At 44.4% G+C, this 26,371-nt stretch overlaps 1 protein-coding gene across 1 annotated transcript in view; it reads left to right on the forward strand.

Annotated features, from left to right (window-relative positions):
- f2 (coagulation factor II (thrombin)) overlaps window positions 1-17,476 on the forward strand; it is a 22,147-nt gene extending 4,671 nt beyond the window's left edge. The window contains exons 8-15 of the mRNA XM_079668116.1: window positions 48-341; window positions 13,632-13,742; window positions 13,843-13,969; window positions 14,139-14,306; window positions 15,795-15,968; window positions 16,481-16,659; window positions 16,891-16,961; window positions 17,211-17,476. Of these exons, the coding sequence (XP_079524242.1) occupies window positions 48-341; window positions 13,632-13,742; window positions 13,843-13,969; window positions 14,139-14,306; window positions 15,795-15,968; window positions 16,481-16,659; window positions 16,891-16,961; window positions 17,211-17,357 (1,271 nt within the window). The 3' untranslated portion in view covers window positions 17,358-17,476. The remainder of the gene's footprint in view (window positions 1-47; window positions 342-13,631; window positions 13,743-13,842; window positions 13,970-14,138; window positions 14,307-15,794; window positions 15,969-16,480; window positions 16,660-16,890; window positions 16,962-17,210) is intronic.
- The last annotated feature ends 8,895 nt before the right edge of the window (window positions 17,477-26,371 follow it).

The raw sequence follows: 26,371 nt of genomic DNA on the forward strand, positions 1-26,371 counted from the left end.
AGGGAGATTTTTCTAGCATACCTGAACAACGACTCTTTCCCTCACAGGTGATGCCTTTGTCCCGCCCACTGTGGCTCCTGAAAAAATCAAAACGGGCGCCTGTTTACCAAACTACGGCATCGACTACATCGGGGACCTGTCTGTCACGTTGGGGGGTCACGCCTGCATGAAGTGGGCATCTCCAGAGGCAAAGAAACTCAGCGTGGACAAAGAGTTCATCCCCGAAGTCCTTCTGGACGGAAACAAGTGCAGAAACCCCGACAACGACCCTGAGGGACCCTGGTGCTACGTGAGGGTCTCTGGAAACGTGACGGTGGATTACTGCGACCTGGATGTGTGTGGTGAGTACCAGAGGTGGTGACTTGAGTCACACTTGAGTCGACTCGACTTTCATTTCATTTGTATTTGTCCCGCTCATGGTACGCAAAACCAAATGTACAATAATTGCCAAGAAAACATGACTCTACCAAAACACCATTTAGCGAAAAGGAGCAGGGAGAAGAATACAATGTTATGTGACCTGCCCCTTTCTAAAAAAAACAAAATAAATACAAATAGACTTGGACTTGAACACCAATGACTCTGGACTTGACTTGGACTCGAGCCTTCTGACTTGAGGTGACTTGATCATTTAATTCAGAGGTCTCCAACACGCCGATCGCGAGAGGCCGCTAGAAGAGCAGACTCCCGTCGGCATGGGCGTGGGAAGGGGGGTGCTGAGGGCGCTGCAGCACCCCCTAGCGGCAGGCAGGGGGTGCGTAGCTCCCCTGTCTGAATTATTATTTGACGGTCATTGCTGCTCCCGCTGTGCATAATCTGTGTAATATGGAGCCAATGAATTAGACATTGTTGGTAAAATAATATTTTGGCCTGCCCCGAATGTTTTTTCTGTAGCCCCGGACAATTCTACCTCAATAATATAATACATTAACCGTGCTTTACGTGAACCTCATCAAGACACTAGAAAGGACGGCAGGACTGTAATTTCCTGTGTTCAGTGAATGCAACAGAGGCAAGACACCAGACCAATCAGAGAGTTGCATGGAAATAAAAGTGTGCTTGTGCCATTCAAGCTCGCGGCTCTGTGTGTGCGGAAATAGCACATTTAGTGTGTGTGAGAGAGGGGGAGAGAGAGAGAGGGTGAGAGAGGGAGAGAGAGAGAGGGGGAGAGAGAGAGGGACCGGTGCCAGCAGCAGGGACCGTGTTGTTAGCATCTGGTTAGCTAGCTGCACCAACGGACATACGGAGCTGTTTGTTCCACAACAAGCTGGAGGAGAGCTCTCCTCTCAGACTGAGAGGCTCAGGTGAGCTAAAGGACTCTCTGAGTGTTTAGATAGTTCACTTTAGTCTAAGTTATCTCAGTGGGTCTCAAACGGTTTGGTCAAAAATTATTGAAAAGATTATTTCCGGGGCACACCTTCATATGATCATTATAGTTATAAAAAACATAAGAGAATAAAGGAAAAACAGTTATGAAATACTATATGGCAGTAAAACAAGAATACAGTTTGAAAGGGGAGTGATTTGTAAAATATCCATAAAGAAAAAGAACATCTGCTTACAGTTGTGTTTCATCTGGGTGTTGAGAGATGTATCCATAGATCTCTTAATGTTGCTCTCAAAGTGCACCAGATTGATGCTTTTAACTTCAATATTTAAAAAAAATCTTCCCGGGGGAGCATCCCCCCGGACCCCCCTAGAGGAGGTGAGGTCCGCTCCCCACTCGTAAAAAATATCACTTTACCCCTGCCTATATGCCGTGAGCTGATTATCGAGCCTTCATTGTAACAGTCACAGGTTTACTGTGTGTTTGCGTGTGGGGAGTTTTTTTGTGCGTGCTCTATAGTGGCCGTGTGTGTTCACTGGAGTCCAGCACCTCAGCACCCCCACTCAAAATACCTTCCCGCGCCTCTGCCCGTCTGGGAGAGCAGAATCACCAGCCGCTCCTACTCTTGCTGAGAATCCTTGCAGGCAGTGGCGGGTCTTTATTTAGCTGGGCCATCATGCGGCCAATCATATGCGAGGACACACTAGGATCATACCATTATGTGAAAGAAGGGTGGGGGGCAGATGCTCCAAAGACAACAGGTGTAGTGGTACAGGCCAGCTACAGAGCGACGGGGAGACGGGGAGCCGGATTTAAATCCAAGCGCGTCGGAAAAAGTCAAGAAATGAGCGTAAACCGAATCAAGAAGCAGCGTCTGGCTGCATTTCAATGATAGTGGATAAAGCAAAGCTGAGTGCAGGAAATGAAAATCACCTTCAGAGCAGGGTTTTTTTTGGTAACCACTCAGGACTTATTGTCAGAGGTGGGAGAAGTTCAGGGGCCTCATTTATAACGCCTTGCGTAGGATTCACGTGGGAAGGTTGCTTACGTAGTACAAAGCAAACAAATAGGTACAGAAATGTTCCGACATTTTCCGATTCACAAAACATTGCATACCGGCGAGGGAACAGTGGCGGAGCTGGGGGGTGGCTGGGAGTGGCCACGGCCATCCCCAGCTGAATCCTGGCCACCCTATTGGCCACCCCAAACACCCTCACCACGGGGGCCCAAACAATTTTAGAACATTAAGAAAAAAATGTTTAAGTAACCTTTCATCTTTCATCAAGAATTAACATTAATAGGACGTTATATTGATAATGTACTCACTAAACTTACAATTCATTTAACTTATTTTCTTCCAAAAGTAATTCTCCAAAGCCTCTGAACACCCCCTTCTATTTACATGTAATGGTTTGGTCCTGCCTCCAAACGCGGTGCAGCACCGCGGATACTTTCTGGCAGAGAGTGAGAGCATGTGAGGAGCAGGGATGCTAGTACTTATGTGTGTACCATGTCTCAACGACTCACAAAGTCAGGCTTTCAAAAGAGAAAAGAAAGGAGAGAAAGACAAGAGAGAGGGACTAAAGGGCGACAGTATGTCACGCTGTGTTTCAAAGAAAAGGTGGGTGTGGTCCATGAGTGGTGGAAATGTGTCTGTTAGCTACGCGTAGTCCATTGTAAATAATAATTTGTATGTTTTTTTTTTTTACTAAGCTGACATTAAGTACTGTTAATATCTATACAGGTTTTTCATTTCACTCTTTTAGCTGACATTTAGTAAATGCAGGTACATTTTTAGCAGCTATTCATACTAAATCAGTTGTCCCTCCCCCTGGTGCCAGGACCAACAGATCCATCTCTAGGCTCAGCAGCCCTGTCCCCCCATAAGTGTTATATGTTCAAAGCTCAGTGTCAGGAAATATTGTGCAGTTAGTATTAGACTAGATAGAAGCAAGCCTGTACAGGTAGTTATTTAAAGCACTAATGAGTGGGTTCGGTTCTGGAGGTGTGGTCTCAGCAGTGTGCTTGGTTGGCGTGGCCTGGGCCTGGTAGTGGGGCCGTGATACATTTCCATGGGGCTCAAAATCCCTGGCGTGTAGGCTCCAGAGGGCAGAAGGACCTATAACACATTTACTACCCAATAGCATGTGAGGCTGAACAAAAGGACCGTTTGACTATGTAAATGTAGTCTTTTTAAAAAAAAAAAAAACATTTAGTGACTTTTTTAGGATAGCTTCAAGTAATGTTGTAAAATTACAACCGGGGGCCTTACAGGGTTAAGGGCTATTGTTTATTGTTATTTACTTTAAGATGTTTATTCTTAACCTATCATTGAATTTAAAAACTCTTATTTAAATGATGTGTGTGTGTCTCTGTATTCCTGATGGTACACTGAGAGAATGAGCTCATAGTGCTGCCTGGTCACTATAAGCTAAACAGTCTGTATATTGCATTACATTTGTATGTAAGCTTCGTTGATACTTTGCCTGTGGGAATACGAAAAAAATAATTAGATATTGTAACGTTCACAGATGGAGTCGGAAACAGGCTTCCAGTTATTAGGCTTTAATAACTCTTATTTTCTTAGATGATCACAGGTACAGGTATAGCTTGCGGGTTCAACCTCACACACTCTACTAAACTCTCTCTCACTCTCACACACACACACACACACACACACACACACACACACACACACACACACACACACACACACACACACACACACACACACACACACACACACACACACACACACACACACACACACACACACACACACACACACACACACACACACACACACACACACACACACACACACACACACACATTTATAACCAAGACTACGTCACAACTTCCCCGCCCTCCCCCGTCTGCTCCCCCAACCACAGACCCGCACCTAGACCAGCATCACTGTGCAGCTCTGTGACTGGCAGAGAGACGGGGGATGCCTGAGTGAGACCCTCAGCATCTTATCAGGGTCGCTACAATATACTGAATATTATTTGATCTATTCCACCACTTAATCCCAAATAATGTAGAGGTGTGTTGTAGGTGCCTTAAATAACCCCTTATTTTATAGTGAGATGTATTTTTATGTTCATATAATAGTTATTTTACTGCCACCCCAAAACAACACTCTCTCACTCCCTAAGCGTCCAGGAGCCACGTTTGGTCAGGGTCACGTGGCGTGCAGTTGGGACGCTCCGAGGCTCCTTCAGCTTCATGAAGGGACGCAAAGAGCTTTCAACTGATTGCAATGTATTCCCATCTGCGGCGGGATTTGACGCTCATGGAAGCACGGCATTCGTTTGTGTCGGCTGCCCTTAAAGGCAATGTGAGCGTCCATTCCCATTGGATAACGGAGAATTGTACACCCGGAAGTAAGTATTCCCCTTACTGTCGATTGATTTTAGAGTGATATCTGCACTACTCATCGACTAAAAAACACCAGATTATCCTTGTTAATTAAACAACATTGATTGCTTTAAATTGTGTGCAATGCTTTTGTATTTTTCCCCTTCGATTCGGAGAAACAAATATTTTTTCGGAGTAAAGGATGGTCGAAGACACTACACTACCCAGAATCCCCAGCTATCGTTTAGGACTACACCATGTGCTCTGTTTGACAAACCCCGTGATTAGTTCTCAAGCTCTGTGATTGGTTGACCTCCAACTGCTTTCCTTATGAAAAAAAACATTTCCTAAAAGATCAAATCATACTTTCTTCAGCAGTGCTTGCTTTACTCTTTGAAAGTCATCACATGAATGCATTGTAATAAATGGATCGGCTGCATTAAATATATTACACATCTGTCATAGTTCTTTATTTTTATTTATCTCCAGAGATCGGGCTCAGAATAGAACGGAAACTATTCTTTTACCGTTCAGTTTGAATTTCACAATAAAGTTAGTAGTAATATTTAGTTTTGATATTATTGTTTTTTATTAACTACTAGACCGCTGGGTCATGTTAAGACCATCTTTTCTGTGTCGCTGTGGGTTTTTTCCATCGCTTTTGTGTTAAAAATATCAAAACAATAACTAAATATATCCGTCGTAAACTAAACCAGAAACAGCAGTATATTTTATTTTGTTAACACTGTAAACTTGACAGCTTTTTAACCCAAACCACCTACTGGTGAAAGCACGTTATTACACGTTTAGAGTAATGCAGGTAGATTGTGTTGCTTTTTAATGACTTTTTAAAATGCCTTTTTCTTAATGTCTTTTATTATTATTAACTACTTGTTACTTGTTGCTAGGGACGCTGCTATCGATATTATTTCTGTTATGTTGTGTAACTGTTTAATGGTGTTACCTTTATTGCTACCCCCTTCCCCGTCAATATATAGTGTTGGTCCACAGCGCAAACGTATTAGTTTAACAAAATCCGCATCTAAAATTGTGGCATAGATAGCCTACGTTATTTTCCCCTGTGCAATTCTCCATGTACTAAACAATAACACATAATTATCCTTGTGTTTATTTATTTGTTTGATTAATAAACACAAGTTGGAGTCCGTCAGGACCGAGGGTCTGAGCAGCTCATTTGCTTTAGAGAATATTACACCCGGAAGTAAGTATTCTCTCCGCTTCGCTTGACCAACCCCATGATAGTCCTCAAGCTCTGTGATTGGAGAGTGAGCTCTGAGGGTTACGCCGAGCGCCGAACAGCACTTTGAAATGGGATGGAACCACGGCAGACTGTCCAAAACTGGATTTGAACGGGTCCACCCCGTCCCCCCGTCCCCCACCCCGTCCCCAGAACTGCACATGCTGGCTATTGTGTTTCGCAACATGTTCTCTATCTATGGCACGTCTCTACTGGGAGTTGTAGTTTTAAAAGACGTTTTCGTATTTCCCATAATAATAAGTTGCCAGTATTAAACTGTGAACATCCCTGGAGGCTTAGGGGATAGGAAACACTCACATTTAAAACATATCATTAATAAATGGGTGAAAATTGCTTGTGCCCATAATGGGCAGCATTAATATATACCCACATGCCAGCTAAGGTCAGAAGAGCTTTATTTAACAGCTGCTCTTATGTCTGTGACCCCTCCTGTTGTTCATTGATAAGCCTGAAACATGCTCAAGGTTCAGAGGCACATTCTGCAAATCTGGCAGTAGCAATCGATCATCTTAAGATAAGATATACTTTATTGATCCAAGTTGGAAACATTTGCGTTACAGCAGCATGTTTAACAGTTGTAAATATGCAGTGGTGTTTATTTGTAAATCATTTAGTATAATCACATAAATTCTGTGTTTCATATTTAATAATTCTGTGTTCTTTGTTTATTGATTGTTCAATACCTGACAAGGCCGGAGATGAAATATCTATATACATCCTATAAGAGTATAATACATATGTATAATATCAGTTAAAATAAGTGCTTCAACTTAGTTAACATTGCTGGAGGTATGCACACATATTGATAGATGTCTTGTAATGCACTGTTGAGGAACCTGCGACCCAAGTTTTTCATTCATTGCATAACTACACCGTTTGTGTATATATGTCAATAAACCTTAGAAAATCTTGAAATCTTGAAAGGGATGTGCAAAATAGTCATTATATACAGTCTTTAATTAACTATTAGTAGAGAATAACGAGTAATGAATATACTTTATAGGGATCCTATTAATATCTAATAATAAAAATAATGAAATTCAATAACATGCTTTAACCACCAGGTGTCCCTTTCTATCAGCTATGCACCTTTATGGTGTAAATACAGCCTATCTACCGATTGGATCAAATATAAAAGTCAGCTGAATTAGTGTTGATCTTGCGAGGAGACGTATTGTGTGAAGAGAAATGTTAGATGTTGTTTAATTGCTGATATATTTATGATCCACGTTTTCAGTTTCGGTGGCAGTTCCTCATGTTTGTCTAGAAGTCTTCTCATCAGGGCTCTATAAATAGAGAACTACGGCAGATATGTAATATGTAATGCAGCCGAACCGTGTATTACAATGCCGTTATGTGATGACTTCCAAAGAGAAAAGCAAGCACACTCGGAATAAAGTATTATTTTATTTTTTAAAAATGTTTTCGGTCTGTTTCCGGTATTTGTTAATGACGATGTGATGTGAGATGTGAGACTGGAATTGCACAGGGGAAAATAACGTATCTTTAGATGCGGATTTTGTTAAACTAATACGTTTGCGCTGTGGACCAACACTATACATTGAAGGGGAAGGGGGTCGCAATAAAGATAACACCATTAAACAGTTACACAACATAACAGAAATAATATCGATAGCAGCGTCCCTAGCAACCACCTTGGTAACAAAGAAAACGTTCTATGGACTCAATTTCCTGAAGTAATCTGCGTAATAACTAGCAAACTAAAGATCATGTACATCCACTGCACACATAATCTGAAATAACAATTCATATTTCTCGCATCAAATGACATCAAAACGCATTTTAATGGCCAAACTAACTTTGAAATAGGCATTTTCCACCGAGAATAAAACGAAGTTTGGTCATGTTTTTTTTTTCTGCAGGGAGAAATTTGAAGATCACGTGACATAGACGCCAGCCATTGGAATGAATGGGGTTTGTCCTATGGGTTTGTCAAACCGAGCACAAGGTGTATTCCTAAACGATAGCTGGGGATTCTGGGTAGTGTAGTGTCTCCTGCCATCCTTTCCTCCGAAAAAATATTTGTTTCTCCGAATCGAAGGGGAAAAATAAAAAAGCATTGCACACAATTTAAACCAATCAATGTTGTGTAATTAACAAGGATAATCTGGTGTTGTTTAGTCGATGCGTAGTGCAGATATCACTGTCAAATCAATCGACAGTAAGGGGAATACTTACTTCCGGATGTACAATTCTCCGTTATCCAATGGGAATGGACGCTCACATTGCCTTTAAGGGCAGCCGACACAAACGGATGCCGTGCTTCCATGAGTGTCAAATCCCGCCGCAGATGGGAATACATTGCAATCAGTTGAAAGCTATTTGCGTCCCTTTATGAAGCTGAAGGAGCCTCGGAGAGTCACAACTGCACGCCACGGGACCCTGACCAAACGTCGCTCCTGGACGATTATGGAGTGAGAGAGTGTTGCCCAAAATGATCACTGGTTCCATCCTGGCCACCCCACTGACAATGTCCTGGCTCCGCCACTGCGAGGAAAGTGCGTACGGCACTTCCTACGCCTGTTTCCCTTTATAAATCACAATCAACTTGAAATGCGGCGCAGCTTTTGCAGGCTTCCCGTCACACCCATACGCCCATAAGGAATATTCATCAAACCGATTTCAGGCAAAAACGAACATGGCAAAGACAGAAAAAAGAGGCAAGAAAATAAACTTCAATAACTGTGAAGTTGAAATCCTTGTCGGAGAAGACATTTTGTTTGGTGGCCATAGTATTGGCGTAACGAATGCCAAAAAGGCAACAGAGTGGCAGCATATGGCAGATCAACTCTGCATCAGCACAGGGTCGCACTGTCGCTTACAAAGATTCGTCATAATCATAATGAATATTAAGTGAATTAAGTTCTATGGCTTCCTTTTTACTCTATATGGTGTAAGGCACCTAAAGCTGAATCTGTGTTAACCCTTGTTGTAGCCTGTTAAAAGTTATTATCGATAATTGATTTTAGAGCATGCAAGCTAATTAATCACAGAAGCGTATAGTTGCACACCGAGGTGTGCCCGTCACCTGACGCACAGGATAGCCTATACCTCAGATGTAACGTAATGTTCTTCCCTTTTTAGAAATGATAGTAAACCGAGTTGCTTAAGCTGGGTTTGCACATGTGTACAGACCGTTGGGGCTTTGTTTACAAACGTGGTTTGTGTTCCAGCTGCAGATCAGCTGTGCGCAGCGGCTCCACTGCACCATGTGTGTCTCAACGCCACCGCAAAACAACTCTACTCACCACTTAAATAAATAAAACAAATGCGTTGTGTTAAATCAGCCGTACAATTATCCAAATATATGGTGCTCTTAGTTTCCATACCTCCTCCTGTATTTTACGAGCGACTTATCAAGTCTTATCAAACGGCATAAAACACGATTAAACATGATAGTATATAAACCATGCTCGTATCTACATCCTATAGAAATGCAACACGGCGTCAGTTTAGACGTAATTCTGTCCTCCTGCTTACCGCATCATTTATGAGAAAACATTTCATAACATTAACACAACATATTCGAGGTGGTTTTAAATAACATATCCGTATTTATTTATTTTTCCATGTTATGTTTTTGTGTGAGTCTCAAACAGGCGTTTGTTTAATCATTTTAAGATTGGCTTTAATCTACTTCATATAGTAAACAAATCTCCTCACTCAGGTATTTTTCCACAGGCCCTAAAAACTGCAGTCATTAAACCGCTCTTAAAAAAGAATATTCTAGATGCTTCAGTAATGAACAATTACAGGCCCATATCAAACCTGCCATTTCTAGGTAAAATCATTGAAAAAGTTGTTTTTCAACAGTTGAGTAATTTCTTGCATTTAAATAACTGTTTGGATGTGTTCCAGTCAGGCTGTCGTCCAAACCACAGCACTGAGACTGCTCTTGTAAAGGTCTTCAATGACATCCACTTAAACACAGACAGTGGCAGAAAATCAATGTTAGTATTATTAGATCTCAGTGCTGCGTTTGACACTGTTGACCACAACATATTACTCGACCGACTAGAAAACTGGGTGGGACTTTCTGCAACAGTTCTAAATTGGTTTGAATCCTACTTAAAGTACAGAAAAAACTTTGTCTCTATAGGTAACTACACATCTGAGTTGACAAATATGAGATGTGGGGTTCCTCAAGGCTCCATCTTGGGGCCTCTTCTCTTTAACGTCTACATGCTACCACTGGCTCAGATAATGAAGAACAATAAAAATAAGTTACCATAGCTATGCGGATGACACACAAATTTACGTAACAATTTCACCAGGAGACTATGCTCCAATTAAAACACTGAGTAAGTGCATTGAACAAATCAATGACTGGATGTGTCAGAACTTTCTCCAATTAAACAAAGATAAAACTGAGGGAATGGTTTTTGGAGCCACGGCACAACGTATAAAAGTTAGCGCTGAGCTTCATTCTGCAATGTTCAAAACAACAGAGAGAGCCAGAAATCTAGGTGTAGTCATGGACTCTGACCTGAGTTCCAACAGTCACATTAAAACAGTTGCTAAATCAGCTTACTATCTCCTAAAGAACATATCTAGGATTAAAAGACTAATGTCACAGCAGGATTTGGAAAAACTTGTCCATGCTTTTATCTTCAGTAGACTGGACTACTGCAATGGTGTCTTCACAGGTCTCACTAAAACATCTATTAGAAAGCTGCAGCTGATTCAGAACGCTGCTGCTCGAGTCCTCACTGACACTAAGAAAGAGGATCACATCACTCCTGTTCTGAAGTCTTTACACTGGTTCCTCACTGACACTAAGAAAGTGGATCACATCACTTCTGTTCTGAAGTCTTTACTCTGGTTCCTCACTGACACTAAGAAAGTGGATCACTCCTGTTCTGAAGTCTTTACTCTGGTTCCTCACTGACACTAAGAAAGTGGATCACATCACTCCTGTTCTGAAGTCTTTACTCTGGTTCCTCACTAACACTAAGAAAGTGGATCACATCACTCCTGTTCTGAAGTCTTTACTCTGGTTCCTCACTGACACTAAGAAAGTGGATCACATCACTCCTGTTCTGAAGTCTTTACTCTGGTTCCTCACTAACACTAAGAAAGTGGATCACATCACTCCTGTTCTGAAGTCTTTACTCTGGTTCCTCACTAACACTAAGAAAGTGGATCACTCCTGTTCTGAAGTCTTTACTCTGGTTCCTCACTAACACTAAGAAAGTGGATCACATCACTTCTGCTCTGAAGTCTTTACTCTGGTTCCTCACTGACACTAAGAAAGTGGATCACATCACTCCTGTTCTGAAGTCTTTACTCTGGTTCCTCACTAACACTAAGAAAGTGGATCACTCCTGTTCTGAAGTCTTTACTCTGGTTCCTCACTAACACTAAGAAAGTGGATCACTCCTGTTCTGAAGTCTTTACACTGGTTCCTCACTAACACTAAGAAAGTGGATCACTCCTGTTCTGAAGTCTTTACACTGGTTCCTCACTAACACTAAGAAAGTGGATCACATCACTTCTGCTCTGAAGTCTTTACTCTGGTTCCTCACTGACACTAAGAAAGTGGATCACATCACTCCTGTTCTGAAGTCTTTACTCTGGTTCCTCACTAACACTAAGAAAGTGGATCACTCCTGTTCTGAAGTCTTTACTCTGGTTCCTCACTAACACTAAGAAAGTGGATCACTCCTGTTCTGAAGTCTTTACACTGGTTCCTCACTAACACTAAGAAAGTGGATCACATCACTCCTGTTCTGAAGTCTTTACTCTGGTTCCTCACTGACACTAAGAAAGTGGATCACTCCTGTTCTGAAGTCTTTACTCTGGTTCCTCACTAACACTAAGAAAGTGGATCACTCCTGTTCTGAAGTCTTTACTCTGGTTCCTCACTGACACTAAGAAAGTGGATCACATCACTCCTGTTCTGAAGTCTTTACTCTGGTTCCTCACTGACACTAAGAAAGTGGATCACTCCTGTTCTGAAGTCTGTACACTGGTTCCTCACTGACACTAAGAAAGTGGATCACTCCTGTTCTGAAGTCTTTACACTGGTTCCTCACTAACACTAAGAAAGTGGATCACTCCTGTTCTGAAGTCTTTACTCTGGTTCCTCACTGACACTAAGAAAGTGGATCACATCACTCCTGCTCTGAAGTCTTTACTCTGGTTCCTCACTGACACTAAGAAAGTGGATCAGTCCTGCTCTGAAGTCTTTACTCTGGCTTCCTGTGTGTCAAAGAATAGATTTCAAAATACTGCTGCTGGTTTATAAAGCACTGAATTGTTTAGGCCCAAAATGCATTTCTGACCTCCTGCTAAATGATGAACCATCCAGATCTCTCAGGTCTTCAGGGACTGGTCAGCTTTCTGTCCCCAGAGTCAGAACTAAACATGGAGAAGCAGCGTTCAGTTATTATGCTCCAAACATCTGGAACAAACTCCCAGAAACCTGCAGGTCCGCTGCAACTTACTATTTTTAAATCCAGGCTGAAGACTTTTCTTTTTGTCGCTGTTCTTAATTGAACTATTCACATCTTAGACTGCACTGTAACTTTTATCCATGTATTTTTTCTTTTAATGTTTATTTTATTAGCTTTTCTTTTTAATGACTGATTTTAAATGTCATTTTCTTAATGTCTTTCATTTTTTGTAAAGCACTTTGAATTGCCTTGTGTTGAAAAGTGCTATATAAATAAACTTGCCTTGCCTTGCCTTGCCTTGCCTAATCAATGTTTGAAAATGAATTCTTCATATCTGATAAATGAGAGGTAACATTTTATTTATTATATTATTTCCACATATTTCTCTCCATTCTTCCTTCTGCCAACGGTGTCGAAGTTTCTCGTCTCTCCCGTGTTTGTGCTTAGTGCGTACGCATGGGTTAGAGTTTGCGTGGAGGACCGCACGTTTTCCCGTCAAGTTACTATTTTATAAATCGCAAACATTGCGTAGAAACTGGCGTACGCCATTTTTTGAGCGTATATCCCTTTTTATAAATGAAGCCCCTGATCTTGTACTTGAGTAAAAGTACCAGAGTGTAGGAATACTCGTTTACAATAAAAAGTCCTGCATTCAAAATGTCACAAGTAAAAGTAGAAAAGTATGATCATCAAAATATAGTCAAAGTACCACCTGCAGAGGGATCTAGATTCAGGTGTTCTTTTCCCCATAGAGACGCCTTGCTGCACATTATCCCTTGCATAAAGATAGATCGTGGGTCCCTTATAACATGTTGGACACAGTGGAAATAAACATTCTGTTACCTCAACATCAGGGATCTTATACATTAAAAGTCCTTCTGAATCAAACCGTCACGGTAGCCTTACCTTACTGATCCCTCTTAAAATAGAAGAAATCATGTTACTTTACCAGCAGAGAGGAAATGGATTATTAAATTATTAATGTGACTAATAAAGAGCGGTTTGATTATTAAGTATTATTCTGTTGATCGATGTCATTACATTTGGAGAAAAGCACATAAGGACTTGTTTAAGACTCGTTTTGTCAAAGTTTAGGACTTGGACTTGACTTGAACTTGCCCATCCTGACTTGAGACTTGACTTGGACTTGCAAAACAATTGACTTGGTCCCACCTCTGGGTACTACTAAAGTACTGAGATACTTCAGGATACTGTGAGGACATTAATGAACTTCCTGTCTGTCTCTCAGAGGATCTGCTGATCGATTTGAACGAGGAGACCGCTGACCGCGAGCGAAGTGTTCTCGGTCCCGCCAGGAAAACCTTCTACAAACCTCGAACTTTTGGAGAAGGAGAGACCGGTGAGTGCCGATAAATAACTCATAGATAAGCAGGAAGTCCAAACTATCGTTAACTGTATTTCTGTAAACATCTGGTTCACTGTTCTCTGAATGTTGGCAGCCTGTGGAGAGCGTCCGCTGTTCGAGAAGATCAACAAACTTGACTCAAAGGAGTCAGAGCTTCTTGAATCGTACGCAGCCAAGCGCATCGTCGGGGGCGACGACGCCGAGGTGGCCTCAGCACCGTGGTAACTACAAAAAACACAATTTGTGTAGTTCCGATCCCTGAAGTTAGCATTGCACCGGCTCCATTTCCTAATGATTTGGGAGATCTTTTTGAAAAACGTCCAAGATTCATTTCAGGGTTTTTTAAAACTCACGATGCTGACTCATTCCCCTGATTTTGTGTGTGTGCAGGCAGGTAATGCTGTATAAGCGCAGCCCTCAGGAGCTTCTGTGTGGAGCCAGTCTGATCAGCGATCAATGGATCCTCACGGCCGCTCACTGCATCCTCTACCCGCCCTGGAACAAGAACTTCACCGCCAGCGACATCCTGGTTAGACTGGGAAAACACAACCGCGCCCAGTAAGACCTTCTATTTGTCTATTGGTTGGTTTGTTGGTTGAATGGTTGAATGGTTGGTTGGTGTGTTGGTTGGTTGTTTGTCTACTGGTTGCTTGGTTGGTTGTTTGGTTTGTTGGTTGGTTGTTTGTCTACTGGTTGGTTGGTTGTTTGGTGTGTTGGTTGGTTGGTTGTCTACTGGTTGTTTGATTGTTTGGTGTGTTGGTTGGTTGGTTGTTTGTCTATTGGTTGGTTGGTTGTTTGGTGTGTTGGTTGGTTGTTTGGCTATTGTTGGTTGGTTGTTTGTCTATTGGTTGGTTGGTTGTTTGGTGTGTCGGTTGGTTGTTTGGTGTGTTGGTTGGTTGGTTGGTTGTTTGGTATGTTGGTTGGTTGGTTGGTTGTTTGGCTATTGGTTGGTTGGTTGTTTGGTGTGTTGGTTGGTTGGTTGTCTACTGGTTGCTTGGTTGGTTGTTTGGTTTGTTGGTTGGTTGTTTGTCTACTGGTTGGTTGGTTGTTTGGTGTGTTGGTTGGTTGGTTGTCTACTGGTTGGTTGGTTGTTTGGTGTGTTGGTTGGTTGGTTGTTTGGTGTGTTGGTTGGTTGGTTGTTTGTCTATTGGTTGTTTGGTGTGTTGGTTGGTTGTTTGTCTATTGGTTGTTTGGTTGGTTGTTTGGTGTGTTGGTTGGTTGTTTGGTGTGTTGGTTGGTTGTTTGGCTATTGGTTGGTTGGTTGGTTGGTTGGTTGGTGTGTTGGTTGGTTTGTTGCTTGGCTATTGTTGGTTGGTTGTTTGTCTATTGGTTTGTTGGTTGTTTGGTGTGTTGGTTGGTTGTTTGGTGTGTTGGTTGGTTTTTTGTCTACTGGTTGGTTGGTTGTTTGGTGTGTTGGTTGGTTGTTTGGTTTGTTGGTTGGTTGTTTGTCTACTGGTTGGTTGGTTGTTTGGTGTGTTGGTTGGTTGGTTGTTTGGCTATTGTTGGTTGGTTGTTTGTCTATTGGTTGGTTGGTTGTTTGGTGTGTTGGTTGGTTGTTTGTCTACTGGTTGGTTGGTTGGTTGGTTGGTTGGTTGGTTGGTTGTTTGGTGTGTTGGTTGGTTGGTTGTTTGGCTATTGTTGGTTGTTTGTTTGTCTATTGGTTAGTTGGTTGTTTGGTGTGTTGGTTGGTTGTTTGGTGTGTTGGTTGGTTGTTTGTCTACTGGTTGGTTGGTTGGTTGGTTGGTTGTTTGTCTACTGGTTGGTTGGTTGTTTGGTGTGTTGGTTGGTTGGTTGTTTCGCTATTGTTGGTTGTTTGGTGTGCTGGTCGGTTGTTTGTTTGGCTATTGTTGGTTGGTTGTTTGTCTATTGGTTGGTTGGTTGTTTGGCTATTGTTGGTTGGTTGTTTGGTGTGTTGGTTGGTTGTCTATTGGTTGGTTGGTTGTTTGGCTATTGTTGGTTGGTTGTCTATTGGTTGGTTGTTTGTCTGTTTATCTTTTTAAAGTAGTTTGCTTGATCACAGCATGACTTTCTTGATGATTTCTCCAGGTTTGAGCGCGGCGTTGAAAAGATCGTGGCCATCGATGAGATCATCGTTCACCCAAAGTACAACTGGAAGGTGAATCTGAACCGAGACATCGCTCTGCTTCACCTCCGCAGGCCGGTCGTCTTCACGGATCAGATCCATCCCATCTGCCTGCCGAGCAAGAAGGTCGCCAAGACGTAAGAAACATGGGAACACACGGTCTCTAAAGGTCTCCTATCAATATCTTTAAAGGTGTCCTATCATGCAAGTCACTTTCTGATGTCTTTTCTACATCACCGTGTGTCCCTGGTGTGTCCCCGGTGTGTCCCCTGTGTGTCAGGAGACTCTCAAAGTGTCAGGAAATAAAACCCCCTCTCTTTTCCTCCGTACCCACATCTCTAAAAACGGGGAACAACGGAACTGATCAAGATTTGCTGCGTCATGACGACGTTACTAAAATTTGGGCGGGCTTTACCCCCACGGGCCAATCAGAATCGTGCTGTCAGAAACAATGAGACGTGTTCTGGAAGTAATATGGTCTGTGTTTACATTAGCATGCTAACACTCAGAGCTAACCTGTGCTGGAGAGAGTATGTGTATTTTATATATTTTTACATATCTGAGACCTATAATGTACGCCTAAATAGTATAATAGGGGACCTTCAAATCGGGGCTTCACTGACCTCTGACCTCTGTTTCCTCCTCACAGACTGATGACTTCTGGATTTAAAGGCCGGGTCACGGGTTGGGGGAACCTGAAGGAAACCTGGAACCCGTCAGCGAGGAACTTACCAAAAGTTCTCCAACAGATCCACCTCCCGATCGTAGACCCGGACATCTGCCGCGCCTCCACCAGCGTGAAGACCACGGACAACATGTTCTGTGCCGGTAACTCTCAACTTTATACTGATAACCAGAGAGGAAAAGTACACACATCCTTCCCTCTAGTAGAAGTACAGATACCCGTGTTTAATAATACTCTGGTGAAAGCAGAAGCACTGACTAAACTGTTGGAGGAGCCTGTGTCTTCAGATTTGCATTGACATATCTATACTGGAGCTGCTGAGCACATGATGATAAAGACTTGAATCTTGAATATATGATATGCTTCTGTGGCAGGATTTAAACCCGGTGAGGCAGTACGTGGCGACGCCTGCGAGGGAGACAGCGGTGGACCGTTTGTGATGAAGGTACGGCTCGTTCCACGTTAGAAAAGCTGCACATAATTAGGATTTCTTGCTCAACACTTGGTGGCTAAAGTCTACGTGAAGGGTTAAATATCCTCATTCTGGGAATTGAAAAGAAAAGTGGTTTAGAGGCCAAAGATGGGGTCGGGTTACAGTGTGCCTGTTATTCATGTTTTATTATCTTCGCTTTAATGTTTCGAATGTGTTTTATGCTCTTAATGTCTTTCATTGTCGACCGTCTCTTCCTCTCAGTACCCGGCAGATAACCGCTGGTACCAGATGGGCATCGTGTCGTGGGGCGAGGGGTGTGATCGTGACGGGAAGTACGGTTTCTACACACACCTGTTCAGGATGGGCCGCTGGATGAGGAAAGCCATCGAGAGCACGGACGACGAGTAAACAACACTAGAGCTAAATGCTAATAAAGTTTGTCCGTAGAGGAAATGTGAGGTTGTTTAAAAGCTTTAGAATCAATATGACGGTGTGGTTCTGCAGAAATAAACGTGCAGCAAACCGGGTTTCTGTGGGTTTTATTTCATGAATGCAACATCTCAATATAATAGTGGTTATTGAATCGTATGAGGTTAGAGTGCAGCACCAATCAGGGTAAACAATTGAAATAATGACGTTTGATTTCACAGAGTAAGTTAGATAATCATGTTAAAGCTTTACTATGAATGTTATGTATATATATTAAGGATTATAAGCAGGGGTGCACATCACCTTTCTGCCCTGGTTCTCAAAGGAGCACCTGGAGATGTTGCTTGGTGCGCATCCTTAAAATGAAATAAACCGGACCTTTTGAGGGGTACTTGACTTTATGAACGGGGGGGGAGGTAGGCTAGTGAGCACGCTCATTAACTGTTTGCCGGAGCCTCGCAGTAGGGTTACTGTGCGGAGCGCATAAAGCAGAACCTTCACGCGATAGCGAGGGATCGCAGATGCCATCCTCCTCGCTGAAGGATTAAAAACATTAAACCTGGCTATCATACTGAATAATTATTTAATGTATGCAAAAATGTTTGGCATATGGCTGTCTAACAGAAGTTAAATTCATTTCTCACTTATTCTGACGATGTACTTAACTCCAAATAAAAGAACCCCATAACAAGAGTTGTTAAATAATAGTGAATCATGTTGTAATAACAATAACTCATCTCTCTCGAGTTTTCTTTTTGTGCTTTGCCAAAAGCCACTGTGTCAAGTGTCCTTCTTGGGTTGCCGTCTGGAGTCGTTCAATATGGCGGACCATCTCGCACATGCGCACTGCAGATCGGGCAGAGCTGCAGATCGGGTAGTGAGACTAGCCAAACATTAGCGACCTTTAGCTTAGCGGTGGTGACGTGAAGTCATGTGACCGTTCTGTAGTTCCTTTATAGCCCAACATTAGCCTCCTTTAGCTTAGCGGTGGTGACATGAAGTCATGTGACCGTTCTGTAGTTCCTTTATAGCCCAACATTAGCCTCCTTTAGCTTAGCGGTGGTGACGTGAAGTCATTTGACCGTTCTGTAGTTCCTTTATAGCCCAACATTAGCCACCTTTAGCTTAGCGGTGGTGACGTGAAGTCATGTGACCGTGCTGTAGTTCCTTTATAGCCCAACATTAGCCACCTTTAGCTTAGCGGTGGTGACGTGAAGTCATGTGACCGTTCTGTAGTTCCTTTATAGCCCAACATTAGCCTCCTTTAGCTTAGCGGTGGTGACGTGAAGTCATTTGACCGTTCTGTAGTTCCTTTATAGCCCAACATTAGCCTCCTTTAGCTTAGCGGTGGTGACGTGAAGTCATGTGACCGTTCTGTAGTTCCTTTATAGCCCAACATTAGCCTCCTTTAGCTTAGCGGTGGTGACGTGAAGTCATGTGACCGTGCTGTAGTTCCTTTATAGCCCAACATTAGCCTCCTTTAGCTTAGCGGTGGTGACGTGAAGTCATGTGACCGTGCTGTAGTTCCTTTATAGCACAACATTAGCCTCCTTTAACTTAGCGGTGGTGAAGTCATGTGACCGTGCTGTAGTTCCTTTATAGCCCAACATTAGCCACCTTTAGCTTAGCGTAGGTGACGTGAAGTCATGTGACCGTGCTGTAGTTCCTTTATAGCCCAACATTAGCCTCCTTTAGCTTAGCGGTGGTGACGTGAAGTCATGTGACCGTGCTGTAGTTCCTTTATAGCACAACATTAGCCTCCTTTAACTTAGCGGTGGTGAAGTCATGTGACCGTGCTGTAGTTCCTTTATAGCCCAACATTAGCCACCTTTAGCTTAGCGGTGGTGACGTGAAGTCATGTGACCGTGCTGTAGTTCCTTTATAGCCCAACATTAGCCTCCTTTAGCTTAGCGGTGGTGACGTGAAGTCATGTGACCGTGCTGTAGTTCCTTTATAGCCCAACATTAGCCTCCTTTAGCTTAGCGGTGGTCACGTGAAGTCATGTGACCGTGCTGTAGTTCCTTTATAGCCCAACATTAGCCTCCTTTAGCTTAGCGGTGGTGACGTGAAGTCATGTGACCGTGCTGTAGTTCCTTTATAGCTCAACATTAGCCTCCTTTAGCTTAGCGGTGGTGACGTGAAGTCATGTGACCGTGCTGTAGTTCCTTTATAGCCCAACATTAGCCTCCTTTAGTTTAGCGGTGGTGACGTGAAGTCATGTGACCGTGCTGTAGTTCCTTTATAGCCCAACATTAGCCTCCTTTAGTTTAGCGGTGGTGACGTGAAGTCATGTGACCGTTCTGTAGTTCCTTTATAGCCCAACATTAGCCTCCTTTAGCTTAGCGGTGGTGACGTGAAGTCATGTGACCGTTCTGTAGTTCCTTTATAGCCCAACATTAGCCTCCTTTAGCTTAGCGGTGGTGACGTGAAGTCATGTGACCGTGCTGTAGTTCCTTTATAGCCCAACATTCGCTCCTCTCCTCACGTACTTCATCAGAAGGCTTCCCCAGGCTCTGAGCCACGTCAGTGATCCAGTTCTCCATCACCATCATCCCTTGAGGTCCTCCGAAGCCTCTGAAGGCGGTGTTTGAAGGCAGGTTGGTTTTACACAGGAAGCCACGGCCTCTAATGTTGGTCAGAGTTCTCCATGTGGAAGAGAGTGCGCTCCATCACCTGGAGGACAAACAGACGAACAGACAGACACACATCGTCAACATGGAGAGGCAACCCAGTCTCACGGCATTTCGTGTTATAGTCACGACATTTAATCTATTGATTCGTGTTCACCATCACGGGTCGAGGTGACGTGCCTTTGTGACGTGCAGCAACATGAACCTTTCTGTTGGTCGCTTGTTAGCAGACCCTTCACGCGATGGCAGAGCGAACAGGTACAGGCAGGGCCCATAGTGAGAGCACTATCATTTAAATCTACTACCCACAAATAAACATATGGACATGGGTTAATATTTCAAACAAATGGTAAATGTATTTAGGAACCTATCAATGTGATTCTAAGTGGGGGTGGACTCAAATCCTCTAGGGGGGTCCGTGGGCTCCCCCGGTAAGATATGTTTTTAATGTTGGAGTTAAATGCATCAATCTGGTGCACTTTGAGGGGGAAATAAAGAGACTAGATCCATGGAAAAACCTATATGAAACAGAACTGGATACATTTCAATTATCATAAAATCATGGCCATAACCAATAACATCCCATTCTCAATATTAAAAGACACTGAAACTTGTTTGTTTATTTATTTTTGGTTCATTTATAGTTGTGAGTGTGTCTGTGCTCCTGAATCAGCCTCTTCTGTCTCTTTCCTCTCCCGCCCTCTCCCTCCTCTCTCTCTTCTCCTCCTCTCCCTTCTCTCCCCCTCTCCCCCTACTCCCCCCTCTCCCTCCTCTCCTCCCCCCTCTCCCTCCACTCCCCCCTCTCCTCCTCTCCTCCTCTCCTCCTCTCCCCCCTCTCCCTCCTCTCCATAATAATAATTTAATTAATTAATTTTAAAAAACGAAATGGGTCGTTAATATTACTGGGTGACCCGCCCAAGTATATTCTATGTGTGGGAAACCCTAAAAGAAATGGGGCTCTGCAACCCTGTCTCCTAAAAATGTAGTTCCCACAGAACTAAAACTGCATTCTCAATTACGGCCTGGAAACGTCCACGTGAGCAGGCTTAATCCGATCAACGGACACAGTCTCAGGCCTGCCACCAATGTCCACCACCAGGCTCTTGTCCCGGTGACGTATGACCCTGAACGGACCGTCGTAAGAGGGCCGCAGGGGACCGCGGTGGGCGTCATGGTGAATAAAAACGAAATCCGCCAACCGTAATCCGGGGGACACCCGGAAAACTGGGTTGCTGTGCTGCGACGTGGGGACGGGCGCGAATGTCCTGGCGGTCTCAAGCAGGGAGGAGTGCTGCCCGGCCGCAGACCAGGGCACAGTGGCGGTGGGAATGAATTCCCGGGGACCCGTAGCGTCTGGCCATAGACAAGCTCCGCCGACGAGGACTGCAGGTCTTCTTTGGGGGCACACCTGAGGCCAAGCATAACTCACGGGAGCTAATCCACCCAGTTGCCGTACGCAGTGACGCCTTCATGGACCGGTGAAACCACTCACTCAATCCGTTAGCCTAGGTGCGGTGCGGTTTGACCCCCAAACCCACAGCAACAGCGTTCCACAGCTCCGAGGTGAACTGAGAACCGTGGTCAGAGGAGAGGTAAGACGGGGTCCCACAGCGTGCCACCCACGTGCCGATGAAAGCACGGGCGACGTCGAAAGCTGACGTCGAGGCGAGGGGAGCGGCCTCGGGCCAGCGGGTCGTCCTGTCCACCATCGTAAACAGGTAGGTGAAACCGTGAGAGGGCGGAAGCGGACCCACGAGGTCGACATTGACATGGTCAAACCTCTCAGGAACCGCAAAAAGTTCAAAAGAAGCCCTAGTATGGCGCTGGACTTTGGCCTGTTGACAGGCCACGCACAAGTCGACCCAGGACCTCACGTCCTTCTTAAGCCCCTGCCACACAAACTTCTTTGACAACAACTTCACGGACAGCTTCCTACCGGGGTGGGAAAGATTGTGAACCGCCTCGAAAAACGGATCGGCGCCAGGCTCGGCGATGTGCCTGGTGCTCTTCGGAGGAGGAGCTGGCGACCAGGATGTCGTCTAAATAGATGAAGATGAATGGCATGTCTCTGAGCGCTGAATCCATCAGCCGCTGAAAGGACCTAGCTGCGTTCTTAAGTCTAAACGGCATACGCAGGAACTCGAAAAGCCCAAACGGTGTAATTACCGCAGTTTTGGGGACGTCCGAGGGGTGCACCGGCACCTGGTGGTAGCCCCGCACCAGATCCACCTTGGAGAAAACCAGCTTGCCCGCCAGGTGTGCAAAGAAGCCCTGGATGTGAGGGACCGGTTAGCGGTCTGGCGTAGTGGCGTCGTTAGGGCGGCGGTAGTCGGCAGGACGCTCCGCTGGGCTCCTGTGTCACAAAGGAGTCTGCGACCAGAGAGGGTGTCCCTGATGAACAGGAGCCGGTTGGATGTGCCCACGCTCGCGGCCACTACCGAGCGCAGGCCGTTTCCCGTTACCTTGTAGGTCCAGGGGGGCCGGCACATCTTCGCTTTCGCCCCGTAGCGTGCATGGTAATAACACAGGCCAGGGCTGGAGTTGCTGACGTCAGCCCCAGAGCTTCTGCTAGGTGGCATGCCTGTACCAGGGAAGGTGCCGCTGCGTGTCGGGCCAGCACCTCCGGGGTAAAACGCTGTGTTGCCAGGAAGAACCGGTCAGCTTCTTCGGCCAAAGCGCGGGGCTCAGTGATAGCCGTGTTAGCGAGCGCTGTCTGTACATGCGGCGGCATGTGCTGAAGAAACAGTTCTATGAACAAAACATGAGGTTCTTCCGTACCCAGCAGGCTGAGCATCATCTCCATGTGGACAGAAGGCTTGCTGTCCCCCAAGCTATGAATAGCGAGCAGGCGTCGGGCCCGTTCCGACCGTGACAGCTCGAAAGTCTCTAGCAGGAAAGCCTTGAACGCTGCATATTCATCCTGGGCAGGAGGAGATGTAATAAAGCCCACCGTCCGTGTCGCAGTGGAGCTCCCCAGCGCCGAAACGACGTGAAAATAGCGTGCTGCGTCGACAGTCACTCCGCGGAGGGTGAACTGAGCCTCCGCCTGGGCGAACCATGCAGCCGCAGATGTCTCCCAAAACTCCGGCAGTTTGAAAAAAACGGTGTTACTTGCCATGCTCGGTTCAGTCTCGGATCCTTCAACAAGACTTACGTCGGGGTCACCAATGTGGTGCCGAGAGACGGGAGTCGGAGGCGGGGTATCGAAGGTACAAGCTAGACTTTTATTAAGCATCTGAAAACACATGTAAACACTTCAAGCCCGGGAAGCGAAGACCGGCGGAAACAGGAAGTCCGGCTCACTCAAATGTCCGTGCAAAAAAATACCTCAACCCATAGATCCGCGGGTGAATAATGTCAATCACCACACTACCTATCTTTGCCATTTATTGTCTACCTTATAATAATGATAATAGTAATTTATTAATATAATTTTAGAGCAAACTTATTTTCGGGCTGGCGGCTCCCTGTTCAGTTTACCAAATCCGTTATTATGCTGGTTAATGGGTAAATAGCACAAATGTGAACTGTCATTACAGGATGTCGTGGATATTTTAACCTTGTCAATACTGTAAAGATGTACAATTAGAGTAATCAATAATAAACAGGTGAAAGCAAACAGAGTTGTCTTAGTAGTTCTTTATACAAGCTTGTAGGTACGGTCATGCAAAGTACAGAGTCGTTTGAAGGAGTGGACACAGTGGGTGTTTTATAGAGGACTGTTGCTGTGCAGAGAAGAGAAAGAGATAACTCTTTCTCCTGACTGTTATCTTGCAATGCTCTCATAGGGAGAGCCGCATTCTCCAGGTACGACCTTGGCAGGAAGCTACCGTGTGGTACAACAGGTCGAGCTGACCAAACAGTTTCTCAGCATAATATCATCATTTGGTTGTACCATATAAAGCAATATAAGAAATTGCCACTACAAGGAACAGCCTTCTCTTAAACAAACCTTCACCATTTTCTATATATATTTTTGATAAATACCCAGTAAAGACCACAATACCCACAATGCACCAGCTCCAGTGTTACTCAGGTTAGTGTTAATAAAGAGAGACGGGACACGCTCTACAAACAGATTCAGTTTTTATTCAACATTAAAAGGTTTCCGGTACAAAATAAAGAATGTTTGAGCAGAGGGGATTGTGGGCAACGTAGTCTATGAGACGGAGGACAGAGCAGAGGGGATTGTGGGTGATGTAGTCTATGAGAGGGAGGACAGAGCAGAGGGGATTCCGGGTTGATGTAGTCTATGACAGTGGTTCCCAACCTTTTTTTTACCAAGGCACCCATGAAAATATTTCTCGACCCCAAGGCACCCCAACTTTTTGTAGATTTAAAAACCACTTCAGAGCTTAAACTAAAAACCATAAATACACCATAAATTGGTTTTTAAATGTGTATTTAATTGAATAGAATATTTTATAGAACAAATAATGTATTCACACATAATAACAAGAACCAGACTAAAAATGTCAGCACCATTTCTATGATGAATTCAATATTATAAACAGGCCTACTAAGTAGGCTCTTTTGTTTTGGCTGAAAATAGTAGGCCTACCTTTGTAAAAACACGAATACATATCAATACAGTTATTATTTGACATTTGGATTTCAAAAGAGGCAGGCCTATGATCACTTAGATTAAATAATAACTTAATAGAATTGGAGGGATGAAACAATGCCCTCTGACCTGACTGTGGTCATGTGACTCATCAACCACATCCCAAATATGAAACATTCTGCATTTCGCTATCCAGATAATACTGATTGACAAAATCATAAATCATACATTTATAAGAAAGGCACACAAATTAACATCCAAACATAAACATTTCTCAGACCGTTACACGGTGCTAGTGCGACACTTGTGCCTGCTTTTGTGAGCAGAGTCTCTTGATGCGTGGGGGGATAGAGGACAGCGCAACGCGGAGGTCCTGCTCCACTGACAGCCGGGTCCGGGTCTTGTTTTTGACATATGCGAGGGAGGAAAACGCCAGCTCGCACAAGTAGGAGGTTGGAAACTGTAAAAGCACCTTGATGGCACTCTCTGAGAGGGATGGGTACTCGTGTCCCACAAGCAGCCAAAATATATCCAGACGTAGTTCCCCGTGCTTCAGTTTCAGGGAGCGGTCCATAGATAGCTCTGCGAGTTCATCCTGAGCTCTGCTGTTTAAACTTGTGGCTGATATTAATGTTATCTTAGACTTCTTTTGCACTGCTGTTCCATCATGTTCTGTCATCCCTGCCTGTGTTGTTGAGGGCTGGGTTGCTTCTTTATTTATTGTCACTACGTAACGGTCCATCTTGAAATTATTTGGCGCGAGGATAAAAAGCTGCTCTGCACACCGTAAACAATGACGGCTGACGTGAATTATGAGAATTTAAGCTGTTTAATATTTCTAAATCTGAGCAATATGTTTTATTAGCTTATGAACTCCATTGTACATGTAATAAAATAAAGTGTATATGAAGTGAAGTTTATTAAGTGAGAAAAAATGAGGAACATAAAAATACGTTTTTTTGCGGCACACTTGGACAGTGCTCGCGGCACCCCAGTGTGCCGCGGCACACCGGTTGGGAACCACTGGTCTATGAGACGGAAGACAGAGCAGAGGGGATTGTGGGTGATGTAGTCTATGAGACGGAGGACAGAGCAGAGGGGATTGTGGGTGACGCAGTCTATGAGACGGAGGACAGAGCAGAGGGGATTGTGGGCAACGTAGTCTATGAGATGGAGGACAGAGCAGAGGGGATTGTGGGTGACATAGTCTATGAGACGGAGGACAGAGCAGAGGGGATTGTGGGTGATGTAGTCCATAAGATGGAGGACAGAGCAGAGGGGATTGTGGGTGACGTAGTCTATGAGATGGAGGACAGAGCAGAGGGAATTGTGGGTGACATAGTCTATGAGACGGAGGACCGAGCAGAGGGGATTGTGGGTGACGTAGTCTATGAGATGGAGGACAGAGCAGAGGGAATTGTGGGTGACATAGTCTATGAGACGGAAGACAGAGCAGAGGGGATTGTGGGTGATGTAGTCTATGAGACGGAGGACAGAGCAGAGGGGATTGTGGGTGACGTAGTCTATGAGACGGAGGACAGAGCAGAGGGGATTGTGGGCAACGTAGTCTATGAGATGGAGGACAGAGCAGAGGGAATTGTGGGTGACATAGTCTATGAGACGGAGGACAGAGCAGAGGGGATTGTGGGTGATGTAGTCCATAAGATGGAGGACAGAGCAGAGGGGATTGTGGGTGACGTAGTCTATGAGATGGAGGACAGAGCAGAGGGAATTGTGGGTGACATAGTCTATGAGACGGAGGACCGAGCAGAGGGGATTGTGGGTGATGTAGTCTATGA

The sequence above is a fragment of the Notothenia rossii genome (genome assembly GCF_949606895.1).
Source record: "Notothenia rossii genome assembly, chromosome: 3".
Classification (NCBI taxonomy): domain Eukaryota; kingdom Metazoa; phylum Chordata; class Actinopteri; order Perciformes; family Nototheniidae; genus Notothenia; species Notothenia rossii.